Source organism: Ixodes scapularis, unplaced genomic scaffold (assembly GCF_016920785.2).
Source record: "Ixodes scapularis isolate PalLabHiFi unplaced genomic scaffold, ASM1692078v2 PGA_scaffold2__306_contigs__length_199485367, whole genome shotgun sequence".
Classification (NCBI taxonomy): domain Eukaryota; kingdom Metazoa; phylum Arthropoda; class Arachnida; order Ixodida; family Ixodidae; genus Ixodes; species Ixodes scapularis.
In genome coordinates, this window is record NW_024609857.1 from 193,755,220 (window position 1) to 193,782,660 (window position 27,441).

The 27,441-nt window shown below is 45.8% G+C and overlaps 1 protein-coding gene across 1 annotated transcript; it reads right to left on the reverse strand.

Moving 5' to 3' along the window:
• Positions 1-1,233: 1,233 nt before the first annotated feature.
• Positions 1,234-21,063, reverse strand: LOC8030316. Its single transcript, XM_042291312.1, has 3 exons — positions 20,649-21,063; positions 15,922-16,205; positions 1,234-2,158 (listed from the first exon to the last, which is right to left on the reverse strand). Exons 2-3 carry the CDS (start codon positions 16,167-16,169, stop codon positions 1,873-1,875), a joined length of 534 nt encoding a protein of 177 aa, XP_042147246.1. The 5' UTR covers positions 16,170-16,205; positions 20,649-21,063; the 3' UTR covers positions 1,234-1,872.
• Positions 21,064-27,441: the final 6,378 nt, after the last annotated feature.

Here is a 27,441-nt window from a genome sequence, read left to right on the forward strand (position 1 = left end):
ACATGTAGGCACCGTAGGAACAGCTTTAGGAACAGCTGAGATGCACCGCCGTCTCTCGAAGGCATTGCGAAGCAGAACGCGACCATGGTGGGCGCCGTCCGCCGACGAGGTCGTAAGTACAGAGGAGGTCGTGGTTTACCCAGCCAGCCCAGCAGAACGAGCGTATTGCACAGCTTCTTCTGAGCTCCCCAAGACCGGGTAGATACCGAGCCGTTTATGATGCTAATACCAGCACCATGAATGATGATGACGACGATAACAGGAAGCATTACAGGGTGACTGCGGCGCTACGTTTTTTGCACTGGACATGAATGCCCTGGAGGTGGCAGTCGTCTACTTTGACCGGGCCACCTCATGCAGCTCGCTGCCTTGACCGAAGCGAGCGAGCTCACTACCAGACCGAAGAGTCTGCCAGTGCGTTACCTTCTAAAACCTCCATTGAACAGCCGGCAAGGTCACTTCGGCTCGCTGGCTGACTCGCCTCAGACGTCCCCGGACTTCTGAAACTTTGGAAGCGGTTTTCTCTATGATCAGAACACGTCGCCCTCATCTTGGATATTATATCGTCACATAATCACCATCATCTGGATGCAGCACCGCGAGCCTCCGTGGTAAGGGCTGTTGCTATTCTGCGTTGCCGCGGCTCTCCAGAACCAATATTAATAATGATTGATAATGTTATATACTAATGAAACGTTAAATTCGTGCACGCGGTTTGAAGCTCGTGTTTTCGCTAAGATTGCGAAGGTTCAGTCCCGCGAGCGGGTAACTATAAGCGATTCAAGTGCCGGTCAGCTGACGCGCTGGCTCTTGTAGTGTTTTCTTTCAACCAGCCTTTGCTAAGGTGCGATTTCTAACAAGTCAGTCCTGATCAATGAGAACGAATAAGGCAAAAAATTCCACTGCGGCTGAAGGGCCGAAACCGTGAACGCCCTGGTGGCAGCAAAGTTAGAGCGAGACGGAGTGCCAGTAACACTTGAGAGAAACGCGAAAAACGACAAAACGAAAACGACAGGTAAAATTAAAGGAACAAAGGTATCACAAAAGAAAACAATGTAATTTGAAGTCCAAAGCGAATTACGAGATTAAAGTACTCAAACCCCTCTTACGTCTTGTTCAGTAAATTTATTAGCGAACGAATAACGAGCATGGTCTTTCGCCGGTTCGGACTCGCAAAGAAAATGGTATTTTCGGGACAGAAACTTTACTGAGACTCGTCTTTGACTCGCCATTGTCTTTTGTTCAATATGACTGGACGCGTAGTTCAGCTGAAGACAATCAGGCGTGCATTTTTATATTTTTTCGGTTTTCAATGAGAAAACACTCGGGTTTCAACATACGTCTTCCTGAAAAAAGTAATGTTTGTTGTGGTGGGAAGCAACGACTATAATTCACGCGAACAGGCGCCTTTTTGTCTTGGCAGGAAGCCAAGCAAGCTGGACGATGATTATTCTTACCCTTCACCAGCGCCACCGAGATGGAGAAACAGCTTCGATCATTTTAGTGTCCTTCATCTCAGCATATCCCCACGAATGGAATGACCGGAGGAGACATTTCCGCGCCAAGAGTCTCGGGGGCCACAGCATTGCGATCCCCGTTTTCGGAAAAAACGACAAAAAAAGTACATCCACGTTTGCGTTTTTGTTACTTTTTGTAGAAGTATCTAGGTCAGTGTTATTGCCTGCGAGTATATGTGGATGACACTTGCAGGTATATATGTGAAAAGTGAGAAAAAAAAGTTAGAACCCAAAATTATTGCATATGGTTCCTTCAAAGAGGAAATCCAGCGTCTAGCTTATTCCCTATGTGTGTGCGAGAACAGAGAATATTAGCTTTGTGGAACTCGAACCCAGAGGCCTTTCGTGGTCAGTCCTAAGCAGCGGCGAGACGGCGAATCCGCGTCGAATGCCTCTTTAGGGGCGTGAAGCACAGCCCGACCAGCGAGGCTAGAGGACCTGCAACAACCTCGCAGACGAACGCCGCGACAGCCAAGCCAAGGCCGACGGCCAGGAGCACAAATACGGAGCTGATGTGGTTGAACTGGAGGGTGTCCAACTCGCCCGTGGTTTCCTTGGGACATTGGGAGAGGTCGCCCCCTCGGGTCACCATGTCCGCGTGCCACTTGTTCATCAGGCCGGTCTCTTTTACCCATTTCAGCCTGAACAGGAAGTACAAAAAGCAACGGCTATTTAATCAGTGACATTTACGGCGGCTCTCAGAAGTATACAGTATTCTACAGCACAGCGTTTCAAAAGACGGCTTTCCTGGAACGCGTTGCTCTTAGGAGTAACGGAGGAACGCACCATCTTGCTTTGGTGGAACTGAAACGGGAGCTCGTTACGCTTTCGATGGCTGTTGGAACGGCCTTCCATTTTCGCCTATTTATTTGCCGCCTTCCTCGAATTTAGTAATAATTTGGGCTTTTTTTTTTAATCATCGACTATTTCATCCTCTGATTTGAATGGAGAAGAAAGTGTCAGTGAAATAGTAAAAAAACTTAACAAATGTGATTGTGGCCACACGACACGTAGTTTGATATGTTCACTTATTTGCCTTAATAATTAATGCGTTAGCACGAGTACCCACATGACAGGGGGAACCTGACGGCGTCCGTCTGTCGACAAAACAATCGAAAGGGAAGCGCGCCGCGTAGAGAGCAGGAGAGTAGTGAAGAACAAAGGCGAGAGGGAGGCGACGTCACAGGGCGGAAACCAATAAGCGCGCGGGAAACCAGTGAACAGCGAAAGCAGCGTCAACCAGTGGATGCCGCTGCTAAGCGTGCAAGGCAGGCGGACGAGACGGAGAAGCGGAAGTAGCGCCTAGCCCGGCTGGCCGAAATGCGGCGCAAGACGGAGGTTTGGGAGAAGCGGACTCGGCGAGCGCGCTTCGCCGAAAAAATAAAAGAAGATCCACTGATGGAGCCCTAGGGAATGAGTGCGCATGAGCCTCGGGAAACGCCACAGACGTCCTTTGGAAAAGGCTAGCACAGAACCCCGTAACGAAGCCAAAAAGAAGGAGCAAACAATAGAAGAAGCAAAAGAGAGAGCCAAAAAAGTGAAAGCCGTTTACAACTCCCTGTAACACCGAATTAGAGCGCAGCTCTTGAGGAGGAGGAGGGAAGGGTACTGGGGGGTGAAGTGACCTGGGGGGGTCACGTGACCTTGGGGAGTCACTTGACCATGCCGATGATGTCATCAGTGACGTCACTGATGACGTCATCAGTGACGATGACGGTGCGTACTCCGATGACGTCATCAGCGATGATGACGATGATGATGCGGATGTCGGTGACGTCATCTGTGACGTCACTGATGACGTCATCTGTGACGATGACGATGCGGATGCCCCCCGAAGTCACGTGACACCCCCAGGTCACGTGACCCCCGCCGAGGTCACGTGACCTCCCCGATGACGTCATCGTCACTGATGACGTCACCGGCATCCGCATCGTCATCGTCATCATCACTGATGACGTCATCAGTGATGATGACGATGACGATGCGGATGCCGGTGACGTCATCGGGGAGGTCACGTGACCTCGGCGGGGTTCACGTGACCCTGGGGGTGGTCACGTGACCTGGGGGGGTCACGTGACCTCGGGGGGTCACGTGACTTCAGGGGGGTCACGTGACTTTGGGTGTCACGTGACCTTGGGGGTCACGTGACCTTGGGATGACCTTGGGGGCCACGTGACCTTGGGATGACCTTGGTTACGCCGACGCCGACGGCGACGGCGACGGCGACGCCGACGCCGCTCAAGCCGGGAACGGGCCCCTAAGAGCTGCGCTCTAAAAGGAAAAGTGAAGTGGTCAGTGCTAGCTTGTTCCAAAGGGAGACGTGAGTGGCGTTTCCCAAGGGTCATGCTAGGGCCACTAAATAAGCTACGCTTTCAGAGTAGCGCATTCCTTTTCTTTGGCATTTTTCCGGCAAAACAGTCGCCCTATTCAAGAATATTCTGGTTCGCTGCGGCGTTATTGGACACCGGCAGTCACGTGAGTCACTATCATTATCATCGCGTTTTCTCAACGCCACCATCTTGGGTCCGGCGGTTCTCTGCCTGCTGGTGTGTACTTTTTACTGCGCGCGTACGCAGAAGTCCGTCGCTCAGCACGTGCATTATCCGTGTTACGTCGAGATACGAACAACACAACCTTGATACGCTGCCACAGCTGCGGCTGCGGCACCTGGCGAAGGCGACGGCTACAGCTCGGCTTGGCTCGGCTAGAGTCACTCCTCCATCTGCGCGTGCACCCAAGATGGCGGGGCCTGACGCGCTTCAGACGCGCAGTTTGGGAGTTTCGGTCCTCTGAGAGTGTAGCTTTATTTAGTGACTCTAGGTCATGCTAACGCGTTCTCTAAAACCGTGATCAAACTGTTTATACATCATACCAAAAATAGTCTGTATATATACAGATTCCAACGCAAGTCACCGCGAGATCGTGCTTTTAATGCCGCATGGCATTGAGTTCGACGAGAACACTCGGCACGAAGCATTCGAACTACGGATATTACCGTGACTCGTGTTGGCAGACTGTCGTTTGTATGATGCATGATCAGTGTGACCCCGGCCTAAGGATATGCCGATGAATTTTCTTTTCATATTTATCAGCGGATTATTTGGCACAATATTTAATTAAAATATGCAAACTTAAGGTTCTTTAACGACCATTGGGAACAACTGGGAACTTGTAACGGGGACTTGTTATAAGATTGCAAAGAAACAAGGCAGGAGCTTTCGGGCCTGTTTTAGAGAAACGTCTACAACACCCATATTGGAAATTCTAGTTTGTACGAAAAATTTATGTGTTTAATAAACACATATGAATCATACAAGATATATAAGAACATATAAGAACCATATAAAAACTATAAAAGAACTATATAAGGACTATATAAGAGATATAAGAACACAAAAGCGCATATAAGAAACTTGTGAGAAGTTCCCCGTAGGTTTCTATGGTTGTTATATATCTTATATGGTTCTTATATAGTTCTTATATGGTTCTTATATGTTCTTATATATCTTGTATGATTCATATGTGTTTATGGGACACAAGACATTTCTTATTCAAATGACTTTTTTCACTAGGAACTGGACGAATATCCCTATCAAATTATGAAGCAAATATTTCGAAACGGTGCTTCCCTATGGGTCTAATTACGTGCAGCGCGAGAGGGGAACCTGGAAGACCTTTTACAAATGGCTATTAATTAACACTCAAGGCCACCATAGTATGGGTATCGGATCGTAGTGCAAGGCGCGGAAATGAATCCCAGTTTGCGCCGAGCACTGGCGCTGCTCCGGAGTCGAATTGAATTGTAACGGATTGCATTCCGAAGGTTGACGCTGCTCCCGTGTCCAATGCGTGCCAGCACTGAATGCCCAAGGCGTGCTTTCCTCGGAGACCAGCACAGTGTTTAGAAACAAGCCTGGTCTGTCCGCCCCAGGTGCGGGCGCTGCGTGTGCTCAGGGAGGAGTGACGCGTCTGCGCATGCGCAGGGCCGACAGCTACACCGTCACAGTAGGGTGACGTCAGGGAGTTGATCTGGTCTACACCTATTGGAGGGCGTCTACTCTTGAAAAGAAAAACGACTATTTTTTCTTAATGGAGCGAGCTAAATTATCGTGAACAAACGACACGTCTGATGCAAGAACAAAGAAGCAGGTTCGTCTCATACAGGGGGATTTCCCCAACTAAATTTAAACGAGAGAACGCCTAGGGGTAATCTGTTTATAGGACCAGAACAAAGTTGAGTCGTCAGATAGGAATTCAGCACCGAGGCGAAGTGATAGCCCGCGAAAGCTGAAATGGTGATCTGCTATTTCACGTCTGAATTGATTGCCTGCCTTTCCTTTCTTTGCAAATCTACAGTTGCGCGGCTGCCAAACATCGACCGGCATCTACCGGTTGATGAAGAACAACTCAGAAAAGTACATGAAGGGCAGCGAAACCCTTTGAAACACCCAACATTCTAAATGTCTGGCAGAAAAAAAACGTGTTTTTCTCAATGAAAAAAAAAAAAATTACGTATCGCCGGATGTTCAGACTCCGTCCAAATATAGTCAACGGTTGGTACCTGATGCCAAAAGTTTAGTATTTATCGTTATCTAAGTGAAAAAGTTACGAGCCATTTTAAAACGATTTTGACTGAGAAAATGGCGACAACGAAGCTCGCGAATACGACATCAGCTGTAGGAAATGGGCTCCATTTTCTCATTGAATATTTCCGAAAATTACCTATAACTGACGAACTAGGTAACGGTAAGCACTAAATTTATGCCATCTCCTCCCAACTAGAGCCCCTCTATGTGGCAGTTTTAGTTGCCAGGGTAGCGACACGACGCAAAAAGCCCTCTATGCACAACGTCAGAAGCGCCAAGAGTGATCCCCATGCAGGGCAGAGAGGTTTCCATGTTAACCGAGCTGCTAGCGGTGCCTGGCGGCTTCTTTACCAGTATGAATCGCAAAAGGGAGTAAAAGCCACATAAAAGTGAGGTTGGCACACCCGCACGGGCATATCTTAACTTTTGAACGCCTCACTTTCCCTATTTTCAACGCACGCAGAGACGCCCACTGACAATTTGAACTTCGCTCTACTCGGGAGACGGAAAAAGCAGAACGACAGGTACACGGGTGGCGATCCGAAACATCCCAACTCTACTTATTTATTTATTTATTTATCGTACATACTCTCAAGCGCCGAAGCATCGTAGAGGGGAGGGTCAAAGCAAACAAAAATAAAGCAAACTGACGAAAAAAAACATTCGGGAAGAAATTTTAATGTAAAAAAATACACTGCGATTGGCAAAAGTAGTAAGCAATATCTGTTACGAACAAAATAAACAAAATGAAATCACTCATGTTGGCTCATCAAACAGATATGTAAACAAAAATTGGCGAAAAATAAAATAATCGGGTATAGTTGCGATATCTGCTGGAAGGTGGTTCCAGTCGTTTGATGTATGCGGGATAAATGAAAAAAAAAAGTGTTTGTTTGGCAACGTGTTAATCCAGCTTTATTCAGATGGTCCAGACGGGAAGAGTAATAGTTAGACAATGTAAAGAAATGGTCTCGCAGCGACTGATGATGATACACTGTATGAAACAGGCAAAGGCGAAAAAACGTTCTGCGCAATGACAAAGAGGGTAACAACAAACTGGACTTCATTGATGATATGCTGGCTGTGCGATTATGATTAGACACAATGAAACGAACGGCGTTATTTTGAACTAGATTGAGAGCTTTATGTAGAAAGGCGTGGTTAGAATCCCAAATAGAGGCTGCGTATTCCAATTTTGACCGTACAAGGGTTTAATAAAGAAGACATTAAGTTAACGGGGGCCGTTCTGAAGCTTCGTCGTAGGTATCGTAACATGCGGTTAGCGTTGGCGATTATTATATTGATATGAGGTTTCCAGGTTAATGTCGAGGATATAGTAACACCCAGATGGTATAAGTTTACAAATTCAAGTTGAATGTCGGTTAGTGTATATGCTGAAGGGCGTGCGCCTTGGCGGCAAACGCGCATTAGTTTGCATTTGTTAGGGTCTAGTTCCGTGCGTCAATTTTTGCACCAAAGAGTAATATTATTTAAATCAGATTGCAAAATGCGTTCACCATCATTATCATGAACTTTCCGATAAATTACAGAGTCATCTGCGTATAAATGCATGGAGGAAGAAACACAACTTGGTAAGTCATTAATAAATATTAGAAAAAGAAGCGGGCCTAAAACCGAACCTTGGGGCACGCCCGATACCACATCAGTCAGGTATGATTTAATGCCATTTAGAGTTACATATTGTGAGCAGTTGGTAAGATAGAATTCCACCCAGGTTAACAAATTAGGATCTAGGTTTAATGAAGAAATTTTAAGCATTAGTAACTTATGATTAACCTTGTCGAATGCTTTAGAAAAATCGAGAAAAATACAGTCAGCCCGATGGCTTTTGTCCAGTATAGCATGCAAACAATGACTGAAATGGAAAGTCTGCGTTTCACAAGAAAATGAGCGACGGAAACCATGTTCAGCAGGGGCGAAAAATAAATTTGATGCTAGGTAATTAAAAAAAATAAGAGTACAGTATGTGCTCCATTATTTTACACGGAATACTTGTTAGTGAAATAGGTCGATAATTTAATGGAGAGTGCTTGTTACCGGACTTATGCAGTGGAACCACCTTCGCAGTTTTCTATTATATTGGGAGCGTTCCACACTCAAGAGATTGCTGGAAAAGGTTTTTCCAAAAAAAGGATGAGTACATTTTAGTTTGTCTTAGAAATTTTGAGTTAATATTATCGCTTCCACATGACGATGATACTTTCAAAGACTCAATTAACTTTACAATTCCAGTAGGCCCCATGGAAATTGGAAACATAGGACTGACCTCACAACGTGGAACGTGATAAAATACAATTCCATCACTCACAGAAAAACTATTTAAAAAAAAAACATTATTAAACACTGATGGATATCCTGCGGAGGGATTAACGCCCCAGACTCATCGCTAAGAGAAATTAAGCCACCGTCATTCCTATTAACAGTCTTCCAGAACATTTTGGGGTCATTTAACAATAGACTCGATAAAGTGTTCTTAAAAAAAATTCTCCGTGACGTCACATACAGCTTGAGAATATTCGACCTTAGCCGCAAAGTATGCTTCCCACCGATCAATCGTGTTACATAATTTAGCTAAACGAAAAAGTCGCGGTTTTTTATTGGAAAGACGTTTTAAGGTGTTAGTATAACAATATGCCTTGGCATCAGATTGAATACGCCTGACGGGTACATGCGCATCAGTCAGCTCGTTCACTTTTGAACAAGATAATCTCCAATTTTCGTGCACGCTTCGTTGATCAAATTGTGGCAGATATGTGTCCAGATAGCTGCACAGGATATGGTTAATAATATCAAATTTGGCTTTATTTTAGTCAGAAATAAGCTTTACTTTTTTAATATTGATTGGACGAGAAACTTTGAGATCAACATTTAACAACGAGTGATCACTTAAGCCTGGAAGATACGTAAGGGAAGATAGAAGGTCAGTGTGTGTCGACAGAATTAAATCAAGTGGGTTCGCTATATCATTGGCATAGGCTGTTGATTTCGTAACCAGCTGTGTCAAATTAAAACACGAACACAGATACAAAAAAATGCTGACTCTGAGTTGAAACAGGTTGAAAAGAACGTGAGTCAGACCACATGATATTAGGAAAATTAGAATCTCCTAATAAAAAAAAAGGAGAACTGGGATACTGACAAACAATAGAATTCATAACGTCATGCAAATCATCAATAAATGTCACTGCGCTGTTTGGGTGGTGGTAGCAGACACCCAGTAAAATTCTTGCGTTATTTAAAGTGGCACAAGCCCAAACCATTTCTAGATCGGAAGCAACATCCACGCAAAATGAAGGTATCCTCTGTGATACGGCAATGAGTGTGACACCCCCATGTCTACTGTCTCTGTCAAAACGATATACATCATATGTTTTATCTCCTTGGAAAATTTCAGAGCTGCAGACATGTTTACTAAGCCATGTTTCCGTAAGAAAGATTAGGTCTGCGTTCGTTGAGCTGACAACAGAGTTAAGCTGATCTCGCTTATACGTGAAACTTCGTATGTTAGTAAACGTAACTGAAACAGATGGAAAAAAGTGACATGTTCGCCACTGCTTCTTGCACGTAGCTATGACGCTTCTGACAGTGTCTGCGAATTCGAAGATGTCGCTGCCTGATTTCTACGAGCACGGGTAAAATAGGCTTGCTCATATGAACGTACTCGGTCACGGTTGCCCGAAATAGTTTTGGCACCAGCCAGTCTTTCGCGTGTTTGTTCACGCAGCCTGTCACCGGCCCTACCTCTTCCGGACTTGGAAGTGCTAGCAAAATCACCTTGTGCCTCGTTCACGTCATCAATCCCTAAGCCCGTAAGCTTGCATCTTCGACAATTTTCGTCATCCCACACATACACATGCTGATTATTAATCAACTGATCATACATAAGATATACTTTATCGTTGGGTTTTCTTTTATCTAACAGTTGCCCATAACTGTTTCTGGATGTTCTGAATTCTAAGCAAAAAATCTTCTTGTGATGAAATTTTCATTCCCTTAAATTTTCTTGCTTTTCTTAGTAGTTCAATTTTTTCTTTAAATCAAACAAACGCAAAATTACAGGGCGCGTTTTGTTTGGTGTCATTTTACCCAAACGATGGATACGTTCAAGACGACTGTCCTTAATGCCCAGCTTCTCCTCAAATATTCCTGCCAAGACAAACTCCCGAAGAGAATTTGGCGTTTCCATTTCACGTTCATTGACTCCATATACAATCAAAATATTTCGTCGACTGCGATTTTCGAGATCATCTATGTTGCTCATTAGCGTTGCAACCTGATGATTTAGATTGTTTTACTGCATGCTCGCAGTCATCCACTCTTTGCACTGTACGCGAAAACGACTCCAGCTTTCCTTCTGTAGAAGTCAATCTTTTATCTGTTTCCGATATGTGTGAGTCTAATTTTCCTTGAATTGACTTTAGTTCTTTTGAGTTTTCTTTTTGACTTTCAATGATATGGGCCAGCTGCTCGTTGGTAGTTGGTCCAGGGTTCATTTAGATATCCCCGCTCAAAAAGAAGAATAAGAAAACAAAACAAGTCAAAACAACCCGCTATGCAATCACACAAGGCGCCTGGGCAAGGCAGCACAATCAAACATAAACAATCACTTTTAAATTCTTTAGTAGAAAGCTTTCTACTAACTTGGACGAAAAAAAGCGAGGAAATTGAGCCGCGGCTGCATCGCTCGGCTGCTGCCTTGCCCACTGACGAAAAAAGCCTGAGGGGCGTTGCTCGCCGGTCCTGTTGACGTCGATGTCGCTTGGGTGTTGCCTCGAAGAGGATTAAGTTCGAAAAACCGAGAGATGCTTCCGTTGTGTACCGCTGGGTCACCACCGTCGAACGTTGTCATCGGTACTGGTTGGTGGCACTTGACAAAGCAGGAATCACCCGCGCTGCCGACATCTCCGAAAGAAACCGGGTCGATGCACATGACGCAGCAGGAATCATCCGCCCTTGGGCATTTGTCGGCGTTCTTCGGCTTTCTCGGTTGCTGAGCCAGCTGAGCCGGTTGTTATGCCACCGCGCTATAGTCGGTTGCAAGCTAAGAACAATCTTTTAGCTCCACCCACAAGCGCATTGCGCCCATCTGAAGTGCCTCCACCGTCGAGAAAGTAGTTCGCTAGCAACGTTGCTTTTCCTTCCTCCAGGAAACGTGTCTTAAACTACTACAATATTTATTTATTTCATTCAGGACATTTAAATAAGTTAGAATACGTTTTTGTCAACGAAATAGCTGTTTAGTAAAGAAAGAAAGTCATGTACAATGTACCGTCTTCCCAATTCATTTTCTGTCCAAGATACTGTCTAACATACCGTCTTCCAGCTCTCAGCAGTGCTAAGCCTTGCGCCCGCTTCGAAATTTTCGTTGGCGATAGCGTCGCTGGATTCTCACGTTGTCGCGCAAAAACTGCTGCAAACGCAAGCCGACACCATTAAGATTTCGTGGCGTAACCTTGGGTGCGTAAAACACGGTGCAAAAAAGCAGAATAATTGTCACGAGAAACTAGCGTCGCGTTGCTAAGGCCAGCAGCCATGTTGAGCTTTTTTTTTTTTCAAAAGGATCGCGATTGGTCCACGGAATCGTGCCTTCATGAAAACGATTGGCTGGCGTTTCTCGGCGTAGGATTACATTTTCCTCTGAGAGGCATTTCCGGTTTTTTCTTAGCTTGCAACCGACTATAGGCCAATCGCGGTGAGGCAATGAGAGGAAAAATATAACTCTACTCTCGTAGTGGTGACACAAACTCTTCATTTTCAAAGGGGGGGGGGGGGGGGGGGAGGGGGAGGGGGGAGTGAAAAAAGCTACTTATTTTATAGCTTGTTATAACTAACGCGTGCACTTTAGTCGTTAGTTAAGATAACGTGTTTCATGGATGCCAGTCCGTTTACCCAGAGTGTTCTCTACTTTTTCTTCTTCAGCAGAGGAAACGTTGTAAAGGAGGTGAGTATAGAGGAGGCAATACTCAGTCTCAACGGTAAAACACTTTAAAAAGGGCTTATCCTTCTGCACGGGACCAGTTCGCGTCCTGTGCAAACTAAAACCCCTCTCACACGAGCACCTAAAAACCGTTCAGAAGAAACTCATTTAAAACATGGACGAATCAGCTCGCGATCTCTCGTCGATCGCCCTGCGCGGGTTTGCTGATCTTTCGAAGTAGTTCCTTCTGGACGCCTTTAGCGGGCCTGCCTGACAGTGCGTCGTGGTGCACTCTATTTGCCCTGGGAAACTAAGAAGGACTTACAATGATAATTTGAGACGTACCGCGAAGGTAAAACAAGAACAATTTCGGGCGAACACAATTTGTGAAACCAAAAGTTTTTGTTTTTTTTAAATTTTAGTAGCATTCGAGATGGTAGTTCTGATATTCAGAATATTTTGAGGGAAGGGGTGGTGTATTAACTCACATAAAAAGAAAAATACAAGCCGCACCACTTGCGTTTACCGCAAACTGAACCATCAACAGCTAATCGTTTTCGCGAAAAAATATATTCCTTTACGTTTTGTTCCTGTATTCAGCAATACGTTTTTCTCAGTTTTTGCAGAAGTATCCCTCCCGTTACATAAAAGACAAATGTATGTCAGCATCAGCTATTTAGCGTTAAAATGCGTTAAAATGCAGTACCTTATTAGTGGTGTCCCGGAATACATTTTTGGGGTATCTCTGTCGAGCTCTGACGATACGGAGGGTGCAGTTTGTGGCAAACGCAAAAGGTGGCGTGCTTAGAAATTCAAATGCCAGCCGCCGTCTTATCAGCCGATTGGTAGCGTCTGGTCGTCGCGTCCGAATAGCTGACTTGAACGGGAAAATATCTACGCCAATTTTAACGGAGAAATTTAGTTTCCAACAACGATTGTGAGACCAAGTGATTAGAGTACCCTAGGCGTCAACTTAGCGAACTTAGGCTCCGCTAAGTTTAGTGGTCGGTACTCGCGTGACGTTGTGATTTTAAGAAACACCGTGAGGTCACTTGACAGAATGACCTCACGGCCTCAGGCTATGCACTTAATTTGCGCTAAGTTTAGCGGCAAATATTTCTTGCAGTTTCAAGCTCAATGGATGAGATCCATTTTGCACGGTGGGTAGTACGATACGTAAATAAAACAGCACGGCTGCCTTCGCCGCTTGATTTGCAGGATACGGCAGTGGGCGTATACAGGGACCTTTCATAAGTTTAGCGGATTTCTGTACCGAAAATCCCGGTATAACTTTTGCTATCTGGATTATGAAACTGGAAAATGAAACTGGAATTGCTTCTGGAAACCCGAAATTCAGGTTGCAGACAAAGAAAGAACTTCGGAAAACCTGAACTCCAGATGGAATCAGGATACAATTCCAGTACCTTAGTCCAAATAGCGGAACGTTAAAATGGGTTTTTCAGAACAGTTGTTTATAAATAGCCGTGAAATCTACACTAATGTGGTTTGTAGAAGTGCGTTATACGGTCAGGGGGACACAAAAGAGAGGGCTAATTATAAAGATGTATGAAATGATTACTTATAATATGATAATTACCTTTTAATTACTAAAAATATACATGTGGTTCCAATTAAAACCTTGCTGGGTATCACTGAACAACGATAAATCAATATTTTGAGAATTCTGAGCAACTGGGAAGCGCAAGAGTGCGCTAAAATTACCACTCGTACAACGGGCACAAAACGCGCGGGTGACACTGGGGACATCTCGGGGTACCAATCCTGCCGGTTTCGATTGAGATGAGCATAGTACCGGCGTGTGTTCGTCTAATCATTACTGCGTGATGCGGGTTAGCGACCGCAGGTTAGCAGTCGTACTGAGCTCGTTAAATATTTCACCCGCAGAAGGGACATTAAACGTCCCTTGATGTGAGTAAACATCCCGCCACCTCAACAAACTAGAAAAACAAAATCGACACTTCGTCAACGTTGTGATCCTTAATGTTACTTTGGCAAGTTTCTCAAAGGTGACACAAAACGAAATAGAGATTCCGCTTCATTTCTTGAAATTTCATCGCGAAATAAAAAGGTTTCTGGCAGAGTGACGCTGTCTGCGTTTGTACTTGGCTCGTGTGAAGTGCGTCACTTTCAAACTCCTTATTATTTTATGGTCCTTTAAAGTTAATTATATATTTGACCCCGGCTTACCTCGTGGCACTTTGAGTATTGGGCTGCAACTATGAGAGCTGGAGCGCATCTCCTACTGTTATGTTTAGCATTCTATTCCACGCATGCATCCGGGGGGTGGTCGTAGAGAACCTCTGCGACCAGCCGCCTGGATGCCAAAAAGTTTGAGCGAACACGGGTGCCACTGTCATCGTCGCGTCCCAAGTCATGGCACGGCCGGACTGGAAGCGTGCGTTCTCTTTCTCTTCTTACGGCCTTTGCAATCTCCCGGGAGTCAATGGCATTTTTTCCCCGTATGTATAGTTCACTTTCTTGCCGCCAGCTGCTCTGCGCTGATGTTCGAACTTCGTAGGTTGTTTTTTTGGCAACTTTGGTCTGGTGTACGTCGAAGTTCGAACACCAGCTGCTCTGCGCTGGTGTTCGAACTTCGTAGGTTGTTGTTTTGGCAACTTTGGTCTGGTGTACGTCGGTGGCTATCTGGTTTGGGTGCGACGCCTGTGTTATGCTGTTGACTACAAGTAACAGAGGTGATCCTCTGTTCGTCTTATTGCAAGGCCAGGATAAAAGCGGACTTCATTAAACAAATCCTAGGTTCCTCGCACTTCTGGACAACATTGTTGCCTTTTTTTTAAAGGCGGTTAAGCACCTTCCGCGTACAAATCTGCACAAAGTTCTACGACTAAAAAGGGTGCACCTTATTGCACCCTATCTTGAAGACGCGCCAATCCTAAGTTGCCCAGAGAGCATTGACTACAGTCACTGAAAGCGCTTGGCTGGTTTTATTTGCAACAAACTCCTCAGAATACTTCTGACTAACCAAGCAAAGACGGTCACGGGCAGAAACGAAAAATCAGCTGGATATGTGTACAAGCACTCGAGGAAGCACTTTAGAGTATAATATGCACTGAGCGAAACTTATGCAGACTTCTACACCGTCCTCTGGAGCAGCTGACCGACTTCATGTGCAGCCTATTAACTGATGATGCAGACCACGGCAATAGATAGATTGGGCCTGCTTACATTTCACGCGAATGTATGAATTATTTAATATTTAAAGTTCCTCCATGTAGAAGGGGTCCTCCTGTTCTTGAGCTGCAACAGAAGTCCTGGAGGTAAAGAGGAGTATAGTTTTTCCGCAATTGCATTTGCTGAACCTTCTTACTACTTTTTACTCCCGAATCTCTCGGAGATGTGCGTCAAATATTCACCGTTTTGGGCTCATCAGAAGCGCATTAGATAGTAGTTGAGGGTCTAAGCGTAAGGATCAGGTGTCAAAGGCTACAAAAATTTCGGCCGCAAGTTGCGACAGCGCTGAGATACACTGTCAGAGGCGCTCTGTGCAAACGGCAAAGGGTGGCCCAGGGGTGAGGTGGCAGCGCCCCCCGCGAATGCGGCGGGAGGTGGCGATTGCCCCAATTGCAAAGGCCGTAAGAAGAGAAAGAGAGCGCGCGCTTCCAGTCCGGCCGGGGTCATGGCTACTGAAGCTTTGGCGGAATGTCAAGCTGGAGAACGACCAGCGTCAGAACAGCTGTCTACGGCATCCGCCTCCGTTGCTGTGTTACCGGAAGGCAACAGCAGGACGCTTTCATGGCGTCATTACGCGGAAGTAGATGCACCACCAATGAGGGCGCGGAAAACTCATCAGTGGAAGGCGTGTTCCCACAGCGATATTAGGGTGGAATGTGTGACTCACCTCTTATCAAAAGCCAGGCCAACAGAGCTTGCTCTAGCACGGTTGTAGTAGACCACCAGAGGAAACCACATAAGCCTCTCTTTCATGACGTAGATCTCGGTGTTCGGGATATCTCTGCAACGCATGGACATCTGGTAGAGCGCCGAAGTGCGGGTCGCTATGATGACTGCTTGCCCGTGAGCCACCTCGCGTAAGATCTCTTCGGACCACAGGCGGTCGTTGCTGACGACTGAGTAGCCCTTCAGCATCCGGTAAAGACGACGATAATCCTCGTTTTGGGAAATCTGTAAAGAGTCAAGTGCAGTCTCGGACATCTGAAACTGCTGCCCGCTGGTGGATGGAAATATCTGTCAAACCCGTAATTCGGTCATACCGGATGAAAGAAAATCCCGCTTCGAAACCCGGTATCGTGTTGTCCTGATTTTTGAATACGAATAAACCGTTTGGTAGACAGTTGATTTTGTTTTACCTGGTCTACAATAATATAGAAGATTTTATTTTATTTTAGTTAATGTAGTCCTAGAATTACTAAGAATGAATCACGTTCATGTGGTAATTAGAATGCAATAAATTTACTAATTTCAGTACATATGGCGAGCCCCGCAGGGGCACCTGTGAAAGCAGGTGTCTGGAGAGTGGCGTCTCCATGGACCCCGAGCCCCGTAGGGGGCGCCTGCACCTTGTGCGCTAGGTGCTTGGTGAATAGCGTAACCACGGACCCCAGTCACGTGGGCGACCATACCCGCACGCAGGGGGCACCTACTTTAGTAGGTGCTTGGTGAGTGGCGTCACTACGAGCCCCGAGCCATGTGGGTTCGCCCACCCACGTCTGGCTGCTTGTGGCTCAACCCGTGTCCGGGGAAAAGGGGACCCTGGTGGTTGAGCTAAGCCCGGGGTATGTTTGGACCCTTCGGGGCCCCGCGGGCAAAGCAATACACCGCTTCGACCCCTGCTTCTCGTAGACTTGTCCCGACCAGGATGATTCAGTCAGTCGCCTCTTCTACCCTCTTCTTCCTTCTTTCACTTTTCCTCCCACCTCTTTCTCTTTTCTTCTACACTCCCTTCCTTTTTTCCTTCTTAGGCGGCAAGGGCTAACCTTGCGTGGAAACAGGTCCTGTCCCTGCATCCACACTCGGTTATAGTGCCCGGGCGGCACTGGTAGAGTAATTGTGTCAGCCAAGCCTTTCTTGCTATGGCACATTACCAAACCCCTCGTTGGGCTCCATGGTGGGCGGTGCACCCGGGCACTGAAATTTTTTCCCATCTTTATGGGTTCTCAAACTGAACCAACTGATCGGGCCCTGGAAAGGACCCGCACCGAAGTCCTTGACATTCCGACTGAGATCCCTGATAAAGCAGGCTGCGGGCTGTGACCACCACTTTGGCAGCGGCGGCAGCAAATCGTCCACATCATAATTTAGACCCATCAAACATCAACAGGTTGGAATCAATATCTTTTTTAACACGTTTTACCGTTGAGCAATCCGCTGAGGCCGCTGCCTTTAGCGTCTTTAGCGTGTTTTTGTCTCTGTGCTTGAAGCATTGAAATGAGTGCTGACCTTGCAAAACTCTGCGACGATCTGAAAAAAGAAATTAAACAAGATCTACGCGAATTTCGTAGCTCCTTTGAAAGGGACCTACGGAAGGAATTAAAGAAATCAAGGCTAGTCTTGAAAACTTCAACAAAGATTTTGAAGATCTGAGAAAAGAGGTAACCACCGTTAAAGAAGAAAACACTGGCTTGAAGACTGAGAACACTGCGCTGCGACGGGAATGCGAGAACATAAAAAAACACGCTGAGCAAAACGTCCAGAGGCTCACACTCTGGGAACAATATTCCAGAAATCTAAATATTGAGATAAAAACGTTCCCGAGGTTCGAGGCGAAAACTTGGCCGCTGTTTTGCAGAGGATCAGCAAGCTGATCGAGAAACCGATTGCGGAAAGTGTCGTTGACATTTACCACCACGTGCCAGCAGGCAAGCAATCAGCATGTCCCAACGTCATTGCTCAGTTCGTTGTTCGCTCAAAAAGAGACGCGGTCATCGAAAAAGCACGGAAGAAACGAATGACAACTACTGACCTCGGTCATGCGTCACGTACCGCTATCTACGTTAATGAGCATTTGTGCCCCGAATTAAAAAAAGCTTCTGGGAATGACATTTGCGAAAAAACACGAGCTGAAAGGGAAATTTGCTTGGGCGAGGGGAGGCAAAATATATATGCGCAAAACGGAAAACTCCAGGATTGTTTCTATCACTAGCACCGATGACCTTGGTAAATTAGTAGGACATGTTTGATTTTATTCTGCCCGGTTTACAAAGCTGTTTTCTTTTTGTTTTGTCTTAATGATAGCTTTCTCAGCCGAACTAACACCAAATCAGATAACCACAAACTTTATATCTTGTAAAGGTAGTAAGCTATCTTTTCTTCATTCGAATTTATGTTCCGCGCGGAACAAGGAAGATGAACTTTGTATACTTTTACAGGAGTTCAGTTTTCAGTTTGACATCATCATGCTAACTAGAACTTGGTACCAAAATGAGCTAGAGGTACTTCAAATGAATCACTACAAGGCATATTTTTTAAACCGTGAAAGCAAACGTGATGGGGGAGTGTTGATATATGTTAAGAATACCCTTTGCTGTGAGATTTTACCATGTTTTTCATTTCTTTCCGATGACCTAGAAGTATTATCGTTGAAATGTGAACAACAAGTGTTTAGTGTTATGTATAGACCCCCAAATGGTAATATCGAAGGTTTCTTTTCACACCTAGAGAGGTTTCTCGATTTCGTAAATGTCGGTCAATATGCTCTTTTTCTTGGCGGCGACTTTAATATAGATATGCTACGTCCCTCAAGTGCGCAGTGCTCATTTTCATCTATACTTGAATCTAGTGGTTGTGTGAATGTTATTACCTCACCTACTCGCATAACAAGCTCCTCATCAACACTGATAAAGTTGTTCGTTACTAACAATGATACACGCAACACGCTTGGCGGAGTTATCAACGCACAGCTAAGCGACCATCTGCCACTGTACATGTTTACAATCCACGCCACTCCGAACAAAGAAAGTAAGACTGAAGATCTACCAACGTTCCTAAATGTAAACGCAACCACCCTCGAAAAATTTAGGTGCTTAGTAAACACCACAGACTGGAATGAAATTTATAACTTGGGCAATCCTGATGACGCATACGATACCTTCTTAACAGAATTTACGCGTATATACAACATAACATTTAAATACCAGCCTATTCGCCCAAAAAGTTCGCGACAAAAACCTTGGATAACCAGAGAATGCGTAAAAATAATAAGGAAAAAGAACAGGCTATACGGAAAATTTTTAAAGACGAGAAATTCTGATGATTTATGCTGTTTTAAAGCCTATAGAAATCGGCTGGCAAAGCTTCTGGGAAGGTGAAAGATTACTATCTTCTATGCTTATTTAATGGCCACTCAATCTCCAGGCCAGACCAGACATGGAAAACAATCAATAAATTATTGAACCAGTCAGCACAGCTAAGCAATGTAACCGAGATAAAGGTCGGAGAATCAACCTTACGAGAAAAGGCCCTAGCCGATTCATTTAACAATTATTTTGCAAACCTAGTACAGGGCACACAAAACTGCGATGCACCAATTTACTTAGGAACGCCGAATGAAAGCAGCGCTTTCCTCACCCCCACTGATGAACATAAGGTTTATCATATGTTTAACACAATTGAAAATAGCAAATGTACTGATATTGACAACATTCAAATCAAGCCTGTTAAATATGTACTGGACATACTAACACCCATGATTACCCATATTTTCAACATTTCAATTTCATCCGGAATCTTTCCTAAAAAAAATGCGAATTGCGAAAGTTATAGTTATTTCCAAAGGAGGAGACAAAAACGATCATTCAAACTACAGACCAATTTCCATTGTTCCTGTGTCTTCGAAGTGCCTAGAGAAAATTATTCATCGTCGTATGACTTCTTTTTGCGACCGTTTCTAGCTCATAACCTCATCACAATATGGTTTCAGGAAGGGTAGATCAACTGAACTTGCACTACTGAATCAAAAAGAATTAATCTTAAAATCATTCGAACAAAAACTTTGAACTCTTGGTGTCTTTGTTGATTTCTCTAAAGTGTTTGATGGCATAAATCATACCACCTTAATTGATAAAGTTCAGTTTTATGGTTTGCGTGGACTAACCCTAAACCTGTTAACATCGTATTTAGAATTTTGTAAACAATCTGTTTTTATAAACAACTATTCTTCAGACTTTCAAGCGTTAAAAACAGGTGTCCCTCAAGGAAGTATATTACGCCCACTTCTGTTTAACATTTATATAAACGACATTGAAACGATTAGCCCAAACACCAAGCACAGTTAGAAACAAGCAAGAAAAAAGGCGACACAGTGGCACAGATAACAGATAAACACTGACACGCACGTCTGTGCACGAACGTAACTACACGAAGAACTCGCGCTCAAAGAGCCATGCAGGGAACGTAGTTACACGCACTGCGCATGCTCGAGTTACATGTATTAATGATTCGAAATACATCACAATAAAAAGACATTCTCAGACGCAGATGCGAGGTGCCACTTTAGATTTTTGCGTTAAAAAGCTGCTGCTGCCAACTCCGGAACGCGCAGCGCGTGTAACTACGTTCCTGTATGCTCTTTGATGCTCGGGTAGTTTTGTGAGACGTCTATTGACGCACGCTGAAGCACACGTTGCGGCATGCACGAGAAGAAGCACCCACATTGAGAAACACACATCGAACGACATCGGACGAGCCGATTTCCGTCGAACTATTACGAGTCGCCGATCAGATGAGTCTAAAGCCGACGAACGTTGCTGGTCGCTAGCTGTGCACGTAATTGATACACGCGGAGGCACACGTTGTGGCACGCACGAGGAAAGACGAAGCGCCGACACTGAGAACGCACGTCGAACGACACCGGGCGAGCTAAGCCAAAGGCGTTAGCGAAGGGAGCTCGTAGCTGACTACTGTGCAAAAGGCAGAACTTCAGACCAGTCACCAATACGTGCTTATGTTTCGTTGGAAGCAACGCATCCTTGCCTTGCCAGCCTTGCCGCATTGAAGCGCGAAGCGATCGATTAAACGATGTAAACAACGCGACGCACATCAGCCACGGTAGCTACAGCCACGACATCTATTTTCACACCCGCACCATCTAGCGAGCCAAGTTTACAGCCCGTTCGCGAAAGAGGCTACCCAGTGTTGTCTGCCTCAAGTCGTACAATATCAATGCTGCTCGGACGTTTTAGTGGAATGTAGCGGTTACAAAATTGCGTCGGAGAGGATATGGGAGAGGGGAACAGGCAGTTGGCACAACCCTTAGCGAAGCGGGACATGAAGGCACCCTAGGTCGTGTTTTTCGCTAGGAGTGCTACTGACGTCTGGTGCACCCGCGGCGACGGCATCAGGGACGACATCGTGAGTGTGCCCGGGATTTCTAAACGGCGGCGGATGTTCGCTCCGCGCGGTCGTGGTTTTCGCTAAGCGTGCTACTGACGCCTGGTGCACCCGCGGCGACGGCATCAGGAACGACATCGTGTGTGTGCCCGGGATTTCTCAACGGCGGCGGATGTTCGCTCCGCGCGGTCGTGGTTTTCGCTAACCGTGCTACTTACAGTATGCGTGTGTGTGTCCGTGTGGTGCACCGGCGCGGTTTTATTATTTGAACTACCGTACGTCTAGGAATTTACCCAGCCGCATTGTGAGTACCTTGAAAGATATCTTTTGCGGCAAAGAAATTGGTTGTTCTTATTTGGTCTAATTGCTTTTGTCTACAGCTGTGCAAACTGTTTCACTGGTATAGACCCTGTTAAATAAATACATAGAACCTCCAGGTCTATATGAACTAACCACTTTAATTGCTACCGAATCCGTTGACGTCCAAAAAAAGAAAGAAAAAACACGGTAAATTTCGGTCAATCTGGTGATCTTCTGGTGAACTCTGGCTTTACTGAAGGTGAAAACAGTCCCATAATCCAGTAAAATAGACTTTTACTGGAAATGACATTCCGGTAAAAAGTATTTTTCAATAGGGTTACTTTTAGGAATCCGGGTAAGCTGGGTGTGGAACGCACAGCGTGTTGCCAAGACGTTCTTGGATGGTCAAGGTTGGATTTCGTGAGTAATTGAACGCCAACTGGGACATCATTTTTAGTTAGTTCGACTAGATAAAGGCTCTGTGCGTCGACATACGAACCATTTACGCCAGCCGAAGCAACAGTCTGATTCAACTTCATTATGGGATATCAATTTTGATTATGACCTCGCTCTACCCCCGGATCATAATTATTTCCTGCTCCACCGCCTACAAGTACCGGCACCTTGGTATTCTGCGCAGCATTCTAAAACGAAACTCACCTCAAAGATAGGGACACATCATCTAGTGGGGGAAGTTTTATGTTTCGCATGACACTCGGATGACTGCGGGCTTCGTCCTCTTCGCTTCGAGACTGGATTCTGTCGTGCCAGCGCGAGAACACGCTGATTCGGCATGCTCCGATACAGATCGGCCGCCATGGCCCCGCCACAATGAACGCCCAGTGTCATTGTTAGGTAATCAGCTCCTGATTACATACGACTTAACATTAACTTTCGCCCATTGTGCCCGCACTGCTCCGGGAAACAAAATGGCGGCACCCCCAGGACAATCACAGAGTGCACGTGGAGTTGGGATAATTTAGGTGCAGCTTTTGACTTGACTGGGGTAAATCTGGAAAGGGCCTTCCCCAGGCTGTGGACGCTCCTTACCGCCAGCAGGAGAGGCAAGGGTGGTCCCTTGACCAGGTAGACCTTAATGCCCTCGGTACGGACCAGCTGCGCCACTGAATCGATGCGAGGATGCGGCTGGCGCACTGTGAGGCCGGCTTTCATGTTGCCCGTGAATAAGTTAGTCAGGATGATGAGCGCCAACCACCAGGCGGCCATCAGGGTTCTTGCGTAGGAATCCCTCGGTGGGGAGTCAATTGCTGAAAAGGTAAAAAAAAAAAAACTTGTTGAGCAAAAATGAGCGACTGAAATTTTATTTTCACGTTGTCTCGTCTGGTGTGTTAGCTTACCACCAAACCGATCAAAATAAAAACGTTCACTCACAGCATATGCGCATAGGTACTTGTTCAATTTCAAAATACTAGCGAGGTCTACAATAGGGGGCCCCAAAGCTTTGGGTGCCCCACACAGCTTGGGGCGTCCCACTGCGCTGCGCAGAACTTCTGCGCATGCCCACTGCGATGTCCCGAGCTGTTTAGGGCAACCAAAGCTCTCGGGCCCCCTATTTTAAATTTGCTACTCTCCTTACATGGGGCGTAGCGGGGTTTTACGTGATGTACTTGTGAGTCAATCTTAGGCCGGACTCCACTCAGCAACGCATAGCTTGATGTGTTTTAATGCAAAAAGGCACTGCCCTCAAGCTCGCTCAACTTCTCTTACGTTATAATTGAATGTGTCTGCCAGAGCAATAGGCGACATAAAAAATTATAGCTGGTAGAGCATTTCAATACGCCAAGGAAGTGTTTCAAGAACTGCCTTCGTTTTCTCGGAACGCAAGGCTGAGAACGCAAGGCGGAGCACGCAAGGCGGAGCACTGCAGGGAACGCGTGCAGTGACGAGGCGGACAACCGCGCGTCGTCGTTGGCTCAGGTCGGGATTTAACAAAAGCACTTGGACGCGTTTGGAGGCCAACAAACTCACGTGGTGTGCAAGAAGCAGACGAACTTACACGCGCTATATACGCTTTGCAGCAGCTGTCCATTGGAGTCGCCATTACCTACCTTCAGTTTTTGTTTCCACTTATTTACTTTACTTCACTTCATCATACCAGGTCATTGTAATTTTAGATACTACCGTAGTCTCCCCAGCATCGGCCTTTGTGTAGGCTCTTCAACGTCCTTTTCAGTGGCTTGGCGTCTTTGTAACACAAGAGAAGGTCGGCCATGGCGGCTGTAATCTGGCGAGGGTTTAAAGCGCCTATATCTAGGAGTCTTTACTCTAAGTTAAGAGGAGCTGGCGCTCAGGATATCCTGTAACAGTATGCTGACATTGTCGCAAGAAAGCCCGCCGAGGCTATTGAGGGGGAAAAACGGAATAAGCGAAGGCGTATGCGACACAAATACTTCCCTGATGAAGCATTTTGAGTTGTGTTGTCAGCGCAGCCACGGGCCGGTGCTTGTAAAGTTTACCAACAAATTTTGTCGCCTGTATGTGTTTATGCAGCGGGCATTCAGTCAGTCCCAATAGGCGTCTGGTGTCTCCGTGTGAGAACAAGCGCCCTGCGACTGCCAGCCTGGGATCTTACACTTGCGTCACATAGTATCAATACACGGCCGCATGCCGGTACAACGCTCATCTATACTGAAACGGTCAGGGGTGTTCGTTAAATCCGGAATATGTACCTTAATTAAACAGCGCCAGCTTTCGCTTTGTGCTTGCTATGAGCTGCGATAGATTAACACGCTCAGTTGCCGATAGATCGACAGTAATAAATAATCGATTACCCGCGAACAACCAAGGAAAATGTTTCAAGACGTTTAGCAGCATGGTCGCACGCCACTCACCGGAAGTTAAAAGGCGTTTTGTGAATCTCTCGATACCCGGAAGAGACGTGCGCACACCAACAATCAACAAAGAAAGACGAAATTTTCACTGCTCCGGTAAGAGACAAAAAAGTGACCCAGCAAACGTAGTTTTGCGTACCTTCGAGAAACGTTGCCTGAATGTAGTCGAAGACGTTTTCGTAATACGCCCATAGAAAATTCTTGATAGATGTCGCTTTCAGGGTATTCAGGAATGTCAGGACAATCAGGGACACCAGAAGTGCTGCCCAGACCTGCATTATGTGGAAGAAAGCCAGAACTCTATGACGACGTGCATAACAGGGTCTGTCCAAAAAGCATCGAAACTACATTCACAAAAAAAAAAATATATATATATATATATATATATATTGCAGATACACGTAAGAGCCGTTCAACGTTTTCGAAATTAAATTCTGCATTAAAACAGCCTGGTCAGCACTTCTGTATGCATGGTATCCCTCCTGGAGGTCTGCAATCAGAACCTCCTTGAGTCACCGAGCCGAAGCCGCTTGCACTCTTTCCACCCGTCCCATAAAATATCATTCCAGACCTTGTTTAATCAGCGGGAAAAGGAAGAAGTCGGGCGGGGCCAGGTACAAACTGTAAGGAGGAGAGGCGCTGCCACGTTGTGATTCGCCAGAAACGTCCTTATCCATTGTGACGTGTGACTCGGCGCCTTGTTATGATGGAGAATCCAGGTATCGATGAGCTCCCCCTTGTACGCGACGGTCCCTTAACCTCAACCGGTCGAGCACTTTCAAATAGAATTGACCGGTCACTGTTTGAACCTGCTAGTAAGAACTCGCTGTGAAACACTCTTTTAGTCAAAGAAGTAGATGAGCATTGGTTTCACTTTTGTTTTGCTCATGCGGGCCTTTTTACTCCACGCTTTGTCTTTTCGTCTCAAGATCGTGCTGGAGTTCGATTGTTTCATCACCGGTTATCATGCAAAACAGTTCTTGAAAACTCGATACAAGGGTTTCCTTCAGCTGTTCGGACAAAACCATTGGGAAAACAATTTAGCCCACGCTTTTCTCTATTGTAAATCATCCAACACAATGAAATGCTCACTGGATTTTTGTATATTCACATTTTGCGCAATCATCCCCAAATTTTCACGCCGATCAAAGTTCAAAAGGTGTTTCGCTTTTGCAACATCTTCATTATTTCGGCATGGTGACGGACGTCGTGCGCGTTGTTCGTCCTGGACAACGTACCGTCCACCTTTAAACTTCATACGCCACTCGAAAACTTGAGTTTATGACATGGCATCCTCACCGCAGGCTTCACGAATCATGTTGAGATTCAGCACCGGATTGACTGAGTTTCATGCAAATCATGATCGCGTGCCTATGTTCACTCGCGCGCTGCATCGTGACTCTGACGACACGACAAAATAGCTGTTCACTCCGGGAAAGATCCAGGCTCTGCAAAGGCTCACAGGCAACTGAGCCGGGTCGCGTCATACACCGAGATTCAACCACTAATGCCCTTATCTAGGGAAGCAACCCTGCATCCGCTCCACTTCGCGAGCTAAAATCAGTGACGATATTTTTTAGGCAGACCCTGTATACACAAGGTGTTTAGTACACGTGTGAGCTTAAATCGAACCATATTTTGTGTAGGCAGTGCAATTTCGACAAGTGCCATCTTCACAATATATATATCTACCAGGTTCGGCGGACATAATATGAGCTGCGTAATCGTCACACGTAAATTGACTAATTAACTAAAACTGTTCATTTATTTTTTATATTTGATTTTAAGGCTAATGTAGCATTGCAGATTTTACGGCAATTAAATAATTTGCGAGTTGAAAATTATCTTAAATTAATCGATAAATCTTCGCGACGTTTCCCAATATAAAAGTTGTGCTCAAGAAGTGCGCCTCAAGGCCTTCCCGGAATGAAGTTTAGAAGCGGAACGTAGCGTTTCAGTCACGTCGACACTTCTGTCGTCGGTGCAGAGAGGAATGACACTCTGCCAAGATAGTCGCAAGATGATTCAAACCAACACGTCACTCGCTCAACCGTCACTGTGTGACGGTCTTGCGGCGTTCTTTTGCAGCGAATTCTTTCAATTCGGGGAAACACCTAAAAGTGATAGACTGTTATCACAAAAACCATTACCTTTTCGCATTTTTTTTTAATTTATCTGGCCCCTAATAGTAATTGTCAATACAGAACTTTTCACATAATCACAAAAAATTTATAGTTTAAATGTTAATTAACAAAATTGAGGACATTGACCAACTTACCATAATGATGATCCCCACATATAATGTCCACCAGGCCAGAGCCGTGCATTACGAGAGTTTGGCCAATGGGCGGAGCAAAGGCCGCCGCCAGTGCCGAATACTTCCCCCGCCGTTAGAGCGTGAACTAAAGATGCGACACAGCGTCGACCAATTAGCAGACTGTGACGTCACATTATTGAAAATAATATTTAAAGCGTGAAATAGAAGCGTTCAACCTCGGCCTCTCGGTGACAGTTTGCTCCGGGCCGGCTAGGGCCGGCTAGCTAGAACAGCGTCTCAGCTGAGACTAGCTGAAAAAAAACTGTGCAAAGGGTGGGGCGTGCGAGCGTCTCGAGACGCGGAGTCCCGCTCGGCTCGTGCGCTGACTTCGGCCAGTGCTTTCTTTCCCCGTCTCAGCTGAGACGCTAGGTCTGTTCGATTCGGCCTGAAAGTTCTGAACTAGTTGTGTCCGAGTTCAGACGAGTGCAGGAGTCGTGCAGCGGCGGCGCAGAACCAGTGTAGCCGCCGCGCTAGGACTGGTGCTGTGATCGGCTTTCCGAGCGGAAGCGCAGGGTGTCGTCTGCATCTATTGGCTTTTGTTTCTTCACGCCACATTGTATGCTACATTGAATTAGTCGCGGTTTGATGAGACCATTCGTGTTTC